At 45.2% G+C, this 11943-nt stretch overlaps 1 protein-coding gene across 1 annotated transcript; it reads left to right on the top strand.

Annotated features, from left to right (window-relative positions):
* The first annotated feature begins 1365 nt into the window (after positions 1 to 1365).
* rgcc (regulator of cell cycle) lies at positions 1366 to 5635 on the top strand. Its single transcript, XM_020586958.1, has 5 exons — positions 1366 to 1477; positions 1611 to 1784; positions 3784 to 3876; positions 4075 to 4137; positions 4997 to 5635. Exons 1-5 carry the CDS (start codon positions 1450 to 1452, stop codon positions 5002 to 5004), a joined length of 366 nt encoding a protein of 121 aa, XP_020442614.1. The 5' UTR covers positions 1366 to 1449; the 3' UTR covers positions 5005 to 5635.
* Positions 5636 to 11943: the final 6308 nt, after the last annotated feature.

Genomic DNA, 11943 nt, shown 5'->3' with positions numbered 1-11943 from the left:
TGTCATTACTCAGCATTCAAGCTTCAGAAGACTTAATTAAACAAAAGGCAAATGCTATGCTACCACCCCAGAGAAGTCCCCAGCTGACTGTATTGGTACAACAGGAGTGGTGCTTCCACCTCTACAACTTAGCAAGGCCCTGTTGGAAAAGGAAAAGCACACTGTAAGTGTGTGCTTTTAGCCAAACTAGTACATGAAAAATCACAGTTCACCTATTGTGCAGTTAACCGCTCCAGAGATACAGCTTGCTGATTCCAGTTAGAATCAGGCTCCAGAGAAAAGGCGTCTTCACAGTTGTTTACTTGACTTACATTTGTGCCTTTAGTTGTCGTGTTCACTCCTGTCATTTGCTGTTTGTCCACATGGAGGCGCTGCTGGGCTTTCCAACACCTTTCCACTGTCTCTCACCACACATCAAGACTGTGTGATAGGGTCAAAAGCTAGAAACAAGCAAGATGAGTGAAGCTAGAGCTGAAGGTGTTCTGTTAACATTTTGGAAAACCCAGCCCTCCACACCGACTCAAAGGTTGAAAACATGAGGTGCATTTGAGACACTGCACTGCCAGATGTCAGTGCAAGTCCACCTCTGCTGAATATCTGGCCCAGACTACACAGTTTCATGCAATGTTTGGTTTGATAGACATCTACCTGACAAGATCAGTGCAGATGAAACTAAACCATGTGAATCTGTCTGTGCAGCTCTGAGTGTGAAAAACATGCCACGGAACTGGAACTGTGTACTTCAAATATCAAATATACTGACAGTAACTTGAATGAGTCATTTATTAGGCAGAAAAATAGTCCTTCACTGGCACAACTATACAACAGAGTAAGAGAAAAGAAGTAGTCTTGTTCTTTTCTTTTGTCTCTCCTCTATCCACTCACCCCAACTGGTCGAGGCAGAAGGCCGCCCACCAGTATGGTAGGCTATATTATTATAGAGTTTCACTACTGCATACACATTAACATGCATTGAATTTTAATGTTGTAGCTGTTCAGTCATTTCCAGTTTAATGTCTTGCTAGATAAAGTAGCATACGGGTTATAATCATCTAAGTAAAGTTGAACTACTTCAGCTTGTAATTTAAGTACTATATATGTTATATAACATAGGGCCTGTGTAACAAATAGGCCCTATAGGCTATCTAATGTGTAAATCACATAGAGTTTATTGGCCTCGTTCAGTCTTGACACAACGTGACCATCACCGGGTCATGACGAATATCAGCGTTACACGTCTGCCAGGCAAGTGACACACAAGCTGTTTACAAACATACTGTTATGAGTGAAACACACACACACACACACACACCTACCCCTCCCCTCTCCGGTCGCCGCCCCCGCTGAGCAGGGCGCGTAAAAACGCGCCAGTCGTGCGGCTGGAGGCTCAGTCCAGGACGCGCGGGAGCTGTGCTCACACTGTTATTCTCTAATCCGACTGCTGGAATCATGATGTCTCTAAAGCTTAAACCTCATGGTAACTCTACTTTCCATCCTGTATTTTTGTTCCGTTAATTTGCACTTTGGTTTATGTAGGTCTCATAATAAATCTTTGTTAATTCAAACATAAATGAAATTTCCCTGCTTTTTTTTTCGATGTTTTCCTGCAGCGAAGTTCGTCCAGGAGGCGGATCTGAACGACGTGCTGTGCGAGTTCGACGCCGTGATCGAAGACTTCACGTCGCCGGTGGAGAAGCGACACTTCAGGTACGACGAGCACCTGAAGACCATGAAGAGGAGGAGCAGCGCCAGCGTCAGCGACAGCGGCATCAGCGACTCGGAGAGTGAGTTGGGATGAACTGTTAACTGTACATGCTGGTTTGGCTCATCAGGCACATGTGACAAGTGCTGATCTGTAACACGGAGCAAATTCATCGGACAGTTTATGACTTATCTCAGTCCAGGGAGGGTCCCAGGCAGTGTGGTCACCCGTTCATGCAACCCATGTAAGACTCCAGAGTGGAGATCAGGCATGGATTAGAGACCCGTGACGTTGGGCACATTGCTGTTTATCAGAAACTGGTGAACTTCTTAGAAGCACATTTACACATATAACGACAGAGAAAGAGAAATCATGGGCCACAGATTTAGATGCTATATGAGGCTCCAGCTGCATAATTTGGCCAACCTGCCTCCATATTGTGGCTTGTCTCTAAAGTTTTGTTGGTGCACAGCACTACACCACTCTGCCCTGGAGTCTGTTTCTCCATCTGCAGAGCTGGCCTCAGGCAGGCTCTCATAGGATAGCCTCATGTGCTGACACAATAAGAAAAATGTTTTAGGTTCCTGTGAGGAATGATAGATTCCCAAACATATGTGAGTGGGCTGGGACTTTAGAGGGAAGATGAGACAAGATATTTGTGGCCTTAAAACTTCTGGAGAGGCTGTCTGTGCAGGGAGGATGTCCAGTTAACTGCAGGCTACACTGTCCCCAGGCACAGGCACAATCCCAGAAAGCAAATCAGGCACCAATGCTTTTAAAATGCATGAAATGTTCCAAGCACATTTTTTTTTTGAGAAAGTAGCGTGGTGAAGGCATGATGACTAAGGATGCAATGGTTTTGCAGGGATATCACCAGTGGCCATAATGTTTACCAACCCAGGTAGAAGTCATGGAATTACCGTACTACTACTAGGGTCTGACAATAAGCAACACCAGTGATGAAAGTGTTCGAACCAGTGTCTGTGGTACCGATGAGCTCCAAGATTAGTTGAAGGGATCAGATTCCTGCGCGTGTTCCCTCTTCTCCATGGCAGTCGAATGGAGAGGGGCTTGTCTCATGAGGGGACGGCCTGTTGTCTTGTAGCCTGACAGATGGGGAGTCTGCTCAAGGTGCAGAGAAATGACGAACACTGTGCAGAGTCTTACATATCAGCCCTAGAGTGTGAGGGAGAGAGAGGCAGGACAGGGGGACAGCTGGTGACAGAAGAGGAGCTCAGATGGAAACTGAGAAATCAGAGGGTTTCCTGTTCAATTCAAACATCTGTGTGTGTGTGTGTGTGTGTGTGTGTGTGTGTGTGTGTGTGTGTGTGTGTGATCTCCTCTCTCCTCATGCTGTGTGTTCAGTGCTGTCCAGGTCAGAGAGGGGGGTGTAAAGACGGCTGGAGAGGAGTTAGATTGATGTGGGGGGCTTCAAGTGCTGCATAATCTTCTGTTTGTCACACACACTTTGTTCTTATTCACAGAGAAGCTGATACTTCTATGAAGCCAACTAGGAATGTGAATGACTTTTAATGAATCCAGACAGACAAGCACGAGGATCTAGCTGGAAGAAAGCCTTTACTTTCCATTTCTTAGCAGACAAACAGTAAAAATATGCTATATAATGTGGTGGCTTTAAATACAACTGTTTAGAAATGTGGGTGGTATAGAGGAGACAGAAACAGGAGCCCACACAAGAGGCGCTCTGTCAGCCCCTGAACATCTCAGAGATCGATCCCCTGCCTTTAGAGACTTCTCTGCCCAAGCACAACCTCTTATAACGCTGAGATTTAGTTACATGTGGTATTATCTGAACCTTCTGCTGCTAGAAATGCAGAGGACGTGTCATGTAGAGTGGTGATACCTACTAGCTTTTGTTATATTTGAGCATACACATTTGTGTGAGATGGACCAAAGAGGAGGGGTGATTAGAGGAGAAAGCAGTGATTACACACCGAAGCTGCTCAACTGATCTGGATCAGAAATAGATGCTTTGTGTCCTTACGCTCGTTGTGCAGGGTGCACTGACAGGTGAACACTCACCTAATCTGTTTGCACTGTCCTGTCTCTCTTTCCGACAGGTGCAGAGCCACTCAACAGAAACAGCTTCAGCTTCAGCGATGAGAGGCTGAACTCCCCCACCGCCACCTCACCTCCTCTCATGTCACCAAAACGTAAGTGCTACTCGTGCAACACGCACATTGGTGACTTTGAGTGATGTGCATGAGACGGGGCTCAGTGTCTACATCATCCAGTGGAAGACATGTAGAACCACAGCCTCCTCTGTGATGGCGTGTTGTATGATTAAAGATGCTTATAACAGGACTCGTGACCATCTTCACCGTGAATCTCTGTCTCTGTCACCTTCACAGCCAAACTGGGCGACACTAAAGAACTGGAGGACTTCATTGCGGACCTCGACAGGACATTAGAGAGTGAGTGCTAATCTAACCTATAGCTGTCAGGCTGATGAACGAGTCTGAGTGCTGGCGCCGCCCGCTGTTCAAGGTTAACAGGAGCGCTTGTTTCCTATGTCAGCTATGCTAACAACCACTCGTAAGATGACACAGGAGCAAAACAATGATGTGTTGGGACTATAGAGGCAGGATGCAGGAGGCCTCTGGGGTTACACTGGGGAGAAAGGCAGTGTATCCCCTTTCACCCCATCACTCAGCCTTGAAGAAAGTACTGCTCCATCACCATGCAATTTGCACACACCACACAGCACTACAGCATGAACTCTGCGTTTTCTGTTTCACTCCGTCCTTTTCTTCCCTTCTCCATTGTTCATGTACATACAGTACAACACAACTGCAGAGCTTTGTGTATATACATGCATGAAACTGTAACCTGAGGAGGCAACAGGGCGTCGTTCAGCAGCTTCCAGAACGTCACAGGCATACATGGCTAATTTGTGCTGGACCTCGTCTATCCTATGGGGCCTGTGAGTGTTGGAACTTGCAAGAGTGTGAAGAATGTGTGCTGATGCAAACCTGGGCTGAAATTCCAACTGTAAGCATCAGGAATGGAATGAGACAGAAGTGGGAGTCGAAATGCTTTTCATTATTTCTATGCTTTTCCTTCTGTCACTTTGATCTCTTCTGTGTTTTGGCCACTGAACATCCGTCTTTCACGGCTCACAGTTAGAATGACCCCCGGAGAATGGCGTGTTTAACAGGGCCACCAGTATTTACGATGACCAGCGTGTAAAAACGAATGTCTGAGACCAGAGCCAGTGACCGAGGAATCGGGGAGTCCTGTTCTAATCAGGTCTGTCTCTCTGTCTGTTCTTAGGCATGTGACACAGAGGATCCCAATCATCTTGGAGTGTAGCCATGAGGGAGTGGATGTCTGGACCTGCCCTTCCCCACAGAAACCCACCCACCAGAATACAGCTGGATGGCACAGCACCTGCCCAATGGTTCCCCTATGGCGTCGGGTACCGCCAGCGCCCTCCTAACTTAGGCCAGGCAACCTGGCTCTTGGGAGGACAATACCGCAAGAAATTAGCATTGTAGGAAGCATGAAGACGACGATATTCAGCAGCCATGAAGTAACGGACTAAATCAAAAGTCATGAGAATGAAGCCGTGACGTACACATGACAAGGGTCACGCAGAGCAGGTCACACTCCCTCATCCAAAACCTGAGCTGGACGAGTATTTAAAAATGGCTTCTTATAACAGAAACATATTTGTAACTTTATCAAGCTTTTGTGAAATATATTTTTGTATCTTATGTAAATAATACAAATTCTATTTTCCTTGGTATTAATGCAACAGTCAGATTAAGATTTGACACTTGTTAGTTGGTTACATGCTTAAATGTGAAAACTTAATCCAATAAGGGAAAAAAACTGGAAAAAATGTGTATTTAATTAATCTAATGCCTGCCAGAGAGAATATTAAAGTATGAAATACTGTTCTTTTAATAACTCGCCTCTTCTCTTGATTTTTTGACTTGAAGCTTCTCTCGGTGTGAGAGAACATTTGCTTACTGTATGTACTTACAATCTGCTGTTTACACTTAAGAATAAGCTGCTAAATGCAGTGAACTTTTATCCTTTCCTTTTGTGCTATGCAGCAAAAGTCCTCATGTCTTTCATAAAGTCAAATCACACCTTGATTTCTTGTGTGGCTGTGGAGCTGGTGACTGGTGACTGGCTGAACTGGAGCGAATACACATGACAGCTGCCTCCTCATCACCTCAGCACTTGCCCTGTCCCTGTCTTTCACTGACCTGCTGATCTCCCTCCCAGTTTTCAGCTTCCTGTCCAGGACTGAGGTCAACAAAGTGATGTGAACACAGACAGGCAAACCAAGTGAGACCTGCATTAAACTGTCAGATCTACATTTTAGGTTTCATATAATTAATTTCTTGAAATATGAAGTTATGTATTATAGTCAGATTCACCAAACAGAGTTCATGTAATAGTGGAGGAAGAGATGGGATGTTCACTAACAACACACTAAGAGAGACTCACACAGATGCACCACAACAGGCATCACACGTCTCTTACATTCCAGAAAGTAGGGACTCGTATAATTTATGACTTATGTAACTTGTGTAGCAGCAGGGTCTATTTCCAGAGGTGGAGGGAGCCGGGAGGCTGTGACCCCTTCCTGGGCTGCAGCAGATGTGGCTCGGCTAATCTCATGGCAGAGGCACCCCTCTGTCTGCTGACCACCAAAGGTCGAAGGTCACTAACTATGAGCAGATACATTTCCATACTGGTTCCACAGCGGCAGTGCAGCAGGTGCAAACAGACTAGGAACCACAGTCAGATGGGTTTGATCCTGTGCTTACAGTAAATGGACAATTTAGTGTTTCATAAGCTTTGGTTATTTGCAAACAATATACTGAATAAACAATGGTGAAAATGTGCACAGAGGCCAAGATATCCTGAAAATGCTGGATCCTACACTTTCTCTAACACAGTTACGGCACTATTTATGTTTACATGCTTTTATTTTTTTAGGCCACCCCGATTATATCTCCATGATATGAGCAAGGTTACTTTCTCAGCTGTGAGAAAGCTTCCCAATCACATTTCACAGCAGTCTTCACAGGCTAAGTGCCACTTGTCATGGCTACTAAACTGACTTTCATGTGTAAAATTAGTGGAGCACCCCTTTAATCTCTGTTGCCACTCTTGGCACACACACCAACCCTTCTTTCCTCCCACCAGCTGCTGACGGCACGCAGCCTTTGATTTTATTATACATGAAGTCTCATGTTTTCTTCAGATGACACTTCATGCTGCTAGCTGAGAACCCCTCACAGCTGTGTGTGGCTGCTGTTCACAGCCAGTGGATCCGGCCAGTCGATTATCACTGCACGCCAGTCTGTGAATCTTATGGTAGGAAGCTGGCGGAGAGACCTGTCTCTATACTGTTGGCAGAGGGAAGCTGTTGTGCACCATGCATCAGGTGTTTGGAGGGGTCCTGTCCCAGGCTGGGCCGCTGGCACTGATCTGACAGATCATGTTGACACAGCCCTTTCCTCTAGAACAGCCTTGGCCCTGACAGCGGCGGGCATCCTTTGGCAGCGTGGGTCACTGCTGTAGAAGTGGCACTGGCAGAGGACAGGCTGTGTACACACAGGGCAGGAAGTGTGGGAAAGTAGGAGAGCCAGGCAAAGGCAGCAGAGTAAAGGGGATGGTAGGGAACGCAGTAGCTGGGACCTTCAGAGGCAGACAGTGAAGGTGAATGAAGGAAGGAGTAGACTGGAAGACAATCTCTGAAGCTTACAACCATATGCCAGGTTTTACATCCGGATGGATTCCTAAGGGAGGCCCCTCAGGACCGCTAAGTGGTCGCTCTATGAATAGGCTGGGCAGAGAAACACAGATGTGTCCACATCACAAATCACAAATATCGGGTTCAGCTTTCCACTGGGTCCTCACAACACTGGCGTCCGGATGTCCCTGCTGGAAGTGTGCATGATGGTGGGGGGGAAGGGGGAAATTGGCTACGTTAGCAAATTTTGGTGTGTTTTCATCTGCGTGTATGACATAATGATGTTTTATGTGTGCTGGATTTACTCAAGAACTGTACTACACAGAAGTACAAGTAGAGGTACTTGCACTTTCCTTGAGTACTTCTACTCCACTACATTTCAGAGGGAAATCTTGTGCTTTTCATTCCATATACTGTATTTATTTGACACTTATTATTAGACCACAAGTTTCCATCAAAGAAAGATTAGATGGTTCCATGAAAATACTCGTTGGAGCCACGACAGAATAAAATGATCTCTGAGCTTCATGATTGATCTTATGACCCTGTGGAATGTCCTGACCTCCAGGTTGGCACCAAGTGGGCTAAACTAAAGTTAATAAAGTTGTTAAACCGAGTTCAACCTCGAGCAGCAGTAAAATGCTTGAATTTTTGAAGTGAAGGGTCTGAATTCTGCTTCCATCACTGTAGCGTTTGGTACATACAGTCCTCACTAAAAGTCTGTCAAGTGTTTTTGCTTCATATGCACAGATTGACCAGTAAGACAGTGTCCACACTCACTCAGGTCAAGACTCTTCTTGACGTCCTGCAGCTCTTAAACTGCACATCCATTATAATCTCCATCGTCACTGCCAGTCGGACTGCTCTTTGACCTGACTGACAGTGAACTGACCTTGGACTGGAGCAGCTCTGTTACCTTTACCCATGGCCATAATAGGCAGCACTGAAGGAGAAAGTATGAGATGGGTGACGTTTGTTAAGCCCCTGTGTTCGTGGTAATGTCACACAACTTTCAGCAGTTTCTTTGAATTGGATCAGTGTGAAGACATTCAGCTTCACCTCCACCGCCTGAATTAGGTCACACTGTGAGAAGGAGGTGGATGCTTCTCACACACACACACACACACACACGCCTACCTCACGACACCTGCTCCAGCTCCAATGTTGATGTGTGCACTGACAAACTGCACCAAACACATGATACAGGGTGTTGTGACAGCAGAACGTGTCTGACATGTAAGAGCTGTAATCATCCTGAGGTATGAAGTCCTGTGCCCTCACCTCTCTGCCACCTGCATCAGTGGTACATGGATAAATCTACTTCTAGTCTGGGAGGGGCCAGTTCAGCCATGTTCTTCGTTTGATCCCCAGCTCCACTTGTTGGACCCTGCACTGATCACAATGTGTATACATTAGGAATCATGTAAGCAAAATGAAAATGCATGTAATCTACAAATAAATCCATCTGACAGTAATGTAAATTCTATTAAATTATTACTGTAGGTTTTCCATGTGGCTGTAGCAGAGCATGACCACTGGGATTAACATTCAGCTGTCTCCTTTGGCCACTCTCAGCTCGACTTCCTGAGCTTGGCTGAATCACAGTGGTCGGGTTTACACAAGGAGAGACTGGGATACTGATGTGGTCTCAGTTTGGAGCAGCTGACAGGAGAAGAAACAGGAGAAAGACAGCTACAGATCACATAATATATTTACCAGACTAATGTTTGATCAGTGATAACAATGTAAAGACCAAGCCTACTACTGTGTTTTGCACAAGGAGTGGCCTGAGCATGGAGACCCGCTGTTAGCTTTGGTGGATCAAAACTGGATCATTCCTATGAATCATGGCGGATGACAACGTGGCCGAGCGACCGCACCACAGACAGGCTGTGAGTCAGAGTGATTGGCCATTAGTGTGAAGTGAGTGTGAGTCTGTATTTCCAGCATGATGAGTCAGAGGAGCCCTGCATTCAGTTTGTCAGTTCATTTAGCCAACTCTCTGGTCTTGGACAAATGTGAGACATAAAGTTAAAACTTTAAAAAGGAAAACAACACAGACACAGATCAATCTTCTGAAAATGGTGCGTGTGTGTGCATGTGTGATCCCAGATGGCCCTGTGCTGTCACAGCCCTCCTTCCTATCATCAGTTTGGCCCGTCTGGCTCCCATCTGTTCTCTCTACTGCCTTCCTTTATCCTTCTGTCTTTCTGCATCTTACTAGCTACATGTAACCATTTCCATCATATACTTAACCCCATTCCTCCCACTTTGTCTCTTGAAGCTTGAATCCATTTTTCTTTTATTTTAAAATTAGACTTAATAAGCATTAAAACCTGTTTTTTACTAGCCCTAAGAAATCTTCACTACGTGACAATACCTCATTTCACTAGGCTGCAGAATATTCAGTTTTTTCTGGTAGCTGATTTTTCCTCACACTGCTACAGATTTAATACTGTCCAGGAACATCCAGTATCATACGTCGCCTCTGGAGTTGCCTGAATTCTGCAGATCATCATGTTCCACGCAGAATTTCCTGTCAAAGTGCAGTGACTTGTGTTCATGACAGAAGTGACATCTACAAGGAAAACAAACAGAAGCATTGCTCAGGCTGTGTCAGCTGGCAGAGGAGGAAACTCTGCTCATTCCTGACTGCTGAGGTAATTAATCAAGCCTCAGACACACAACAACCAAATGTGATTAGTCTAATCGGACCTGGTAGCGTTTGCTGTCTTAAGAATTACAAATCACCTGCATTTATTCTATGAAGGAGTGAACAGGGAAACCATACTAGTGCTCCTCCAGTGTTTGTAATTTCCCAGCCCATTAGGCAGCAAAAGAATATTAGTGTCTATTATTAGCTGAGAGGAAATCACCAGTCACAGTCATGCTGAGTAATGACATTTTGGGAGGGAAGCAGGGAGGGGGCAGGGAAGGAGAGGAAAACATCTTGCCTTGTTCTTCCAAACCAGGCCTGACTGCTGGCCTGTAGTGAACTTCCTTTCCTCAGTGGAGCAAAGGCCAGGACAGACACACAATCCTCTGCTGTTACTGTGTTGTCTTCATGATGTGTGTCTGGGTGTGAGGTAAACTGTGTGTTGTTATTTTGCATTACTGATGAGGATCGAAGCCTGATTTGACTCCAGAAGCCCCTCCCTGCCTGTCACCAGTTCACTGCACCATTCATCATCATTATGACCATCACTGTTTTGCTCCTCGGGGCTGTTGCTAGGGATCAGCAGGACGACACAGGTCTGAGGTCAACGGCTCCAGCTCCACCCATGTTTGTTTTTGTGGGGAGACAAAAGAGGTAGAATTAAAAACACCGACAGTGTGTAGGCTCAGTGGGGTACCATCATTCCTTTCTTCATTATTCACCAGGACCTTAATACAAGAGGGAACATTCACTTCCATAGCAGAGCGACCTCATGATGTTACTGACCTGCAGTGGAATGGAGCTGGATAGAAGAGACAGAATGACAGCGAAAAAGTGTGAGGCAGAACACAGACAACAGAAATCTGCTCAACAGCTCAGCGCAGTGTCTGCTGGACGCACTCGGACTCCTGATCACCACGAGGGGAGCGGCACAACCTACAAACAGCAACAACATGTCAGTCACAGCCTGTAGCCATGACAACAGGTCTCTGGCCAGACGTGTTTGTGACTCTGAGCTGGCCTGCTGGCACTATGTCTCTCCACTGTGCATCAGCTGGCTGTGGTTTTGGATTTGGATTTGAGCCAGCATGTGTAAAGCTGTGATGTAAGCATTCACCTTAACAAGACATTTTATATTAAGGTCCTGGTGAATAATGAAGAAAGGAATGGTGGTACCCCACTGAGCCTACACACTGTCTGTGTTTTTGGCACCTGGAGCCAGCATAGAAAAATTTAATGACTGGCTGGAACAAAATTACTCGTCAATAAGTCATAAATTAATGTTCATATGTGGTGACTTCAATATAGATTTGTTGAATCCTAACAAGCACACAGGAACTGAGGAGTTTATTAACACATTATATAGATGTAGTTTACACCCAAAAATTACAAAACCAAGTAGAGTAACAACCCAGCATGCAACACTAATAGATAATATATTTACTAATGATATTGACAGCAAAATGACAAGTGGATTACTTATAAATGATATTAGTGATCATCTACCAGTATTTGTGGTTTATGAGGGCCAGTATAGAAAAGAGAGGCCAAAAACAAATCTTTTCTATAGGAGGGTGACGAATGAACATGCTGTAAGGAGGCTAAAAGAGGATTTTATGGGGCAAAACTGGGAATCAGTTTACAGAGAGGAAGACTTAGATAAAGCATATGAGCAATTTTTAAATATATTCATGAAAGTATATGACAGGAACTGTCCTCGTAAGCAGTATAAAAACAAGAGGAATTACAGTGGGAAACCGTGGATGAGTAAGGGATTACAGAATGCATGTAAAAAAAAGAATGTGTTATATAAGGAATTCATAAAGGACAGATCAAAGAAGACGGAAG

This window comes from Monopterus albus, unplaced genomic scaffold (assembly GCF_001952655.1).
Source record: "Monopterus albus unplaced genomic scaffold, M_albus_1.0 scaffold432.1, whole genome shotgun sequence".
Classification (NCBI taxonomy): domain Eukaryota; kingdom Metazoa; phylum Chordata; class Actinopteri; order Synbranchiformes; family Synbranchidae; genus Monopterus; species Monopterus albus.
This window is presented reverse-complemented; position numbering and strand designations above follow the sequence as displayed.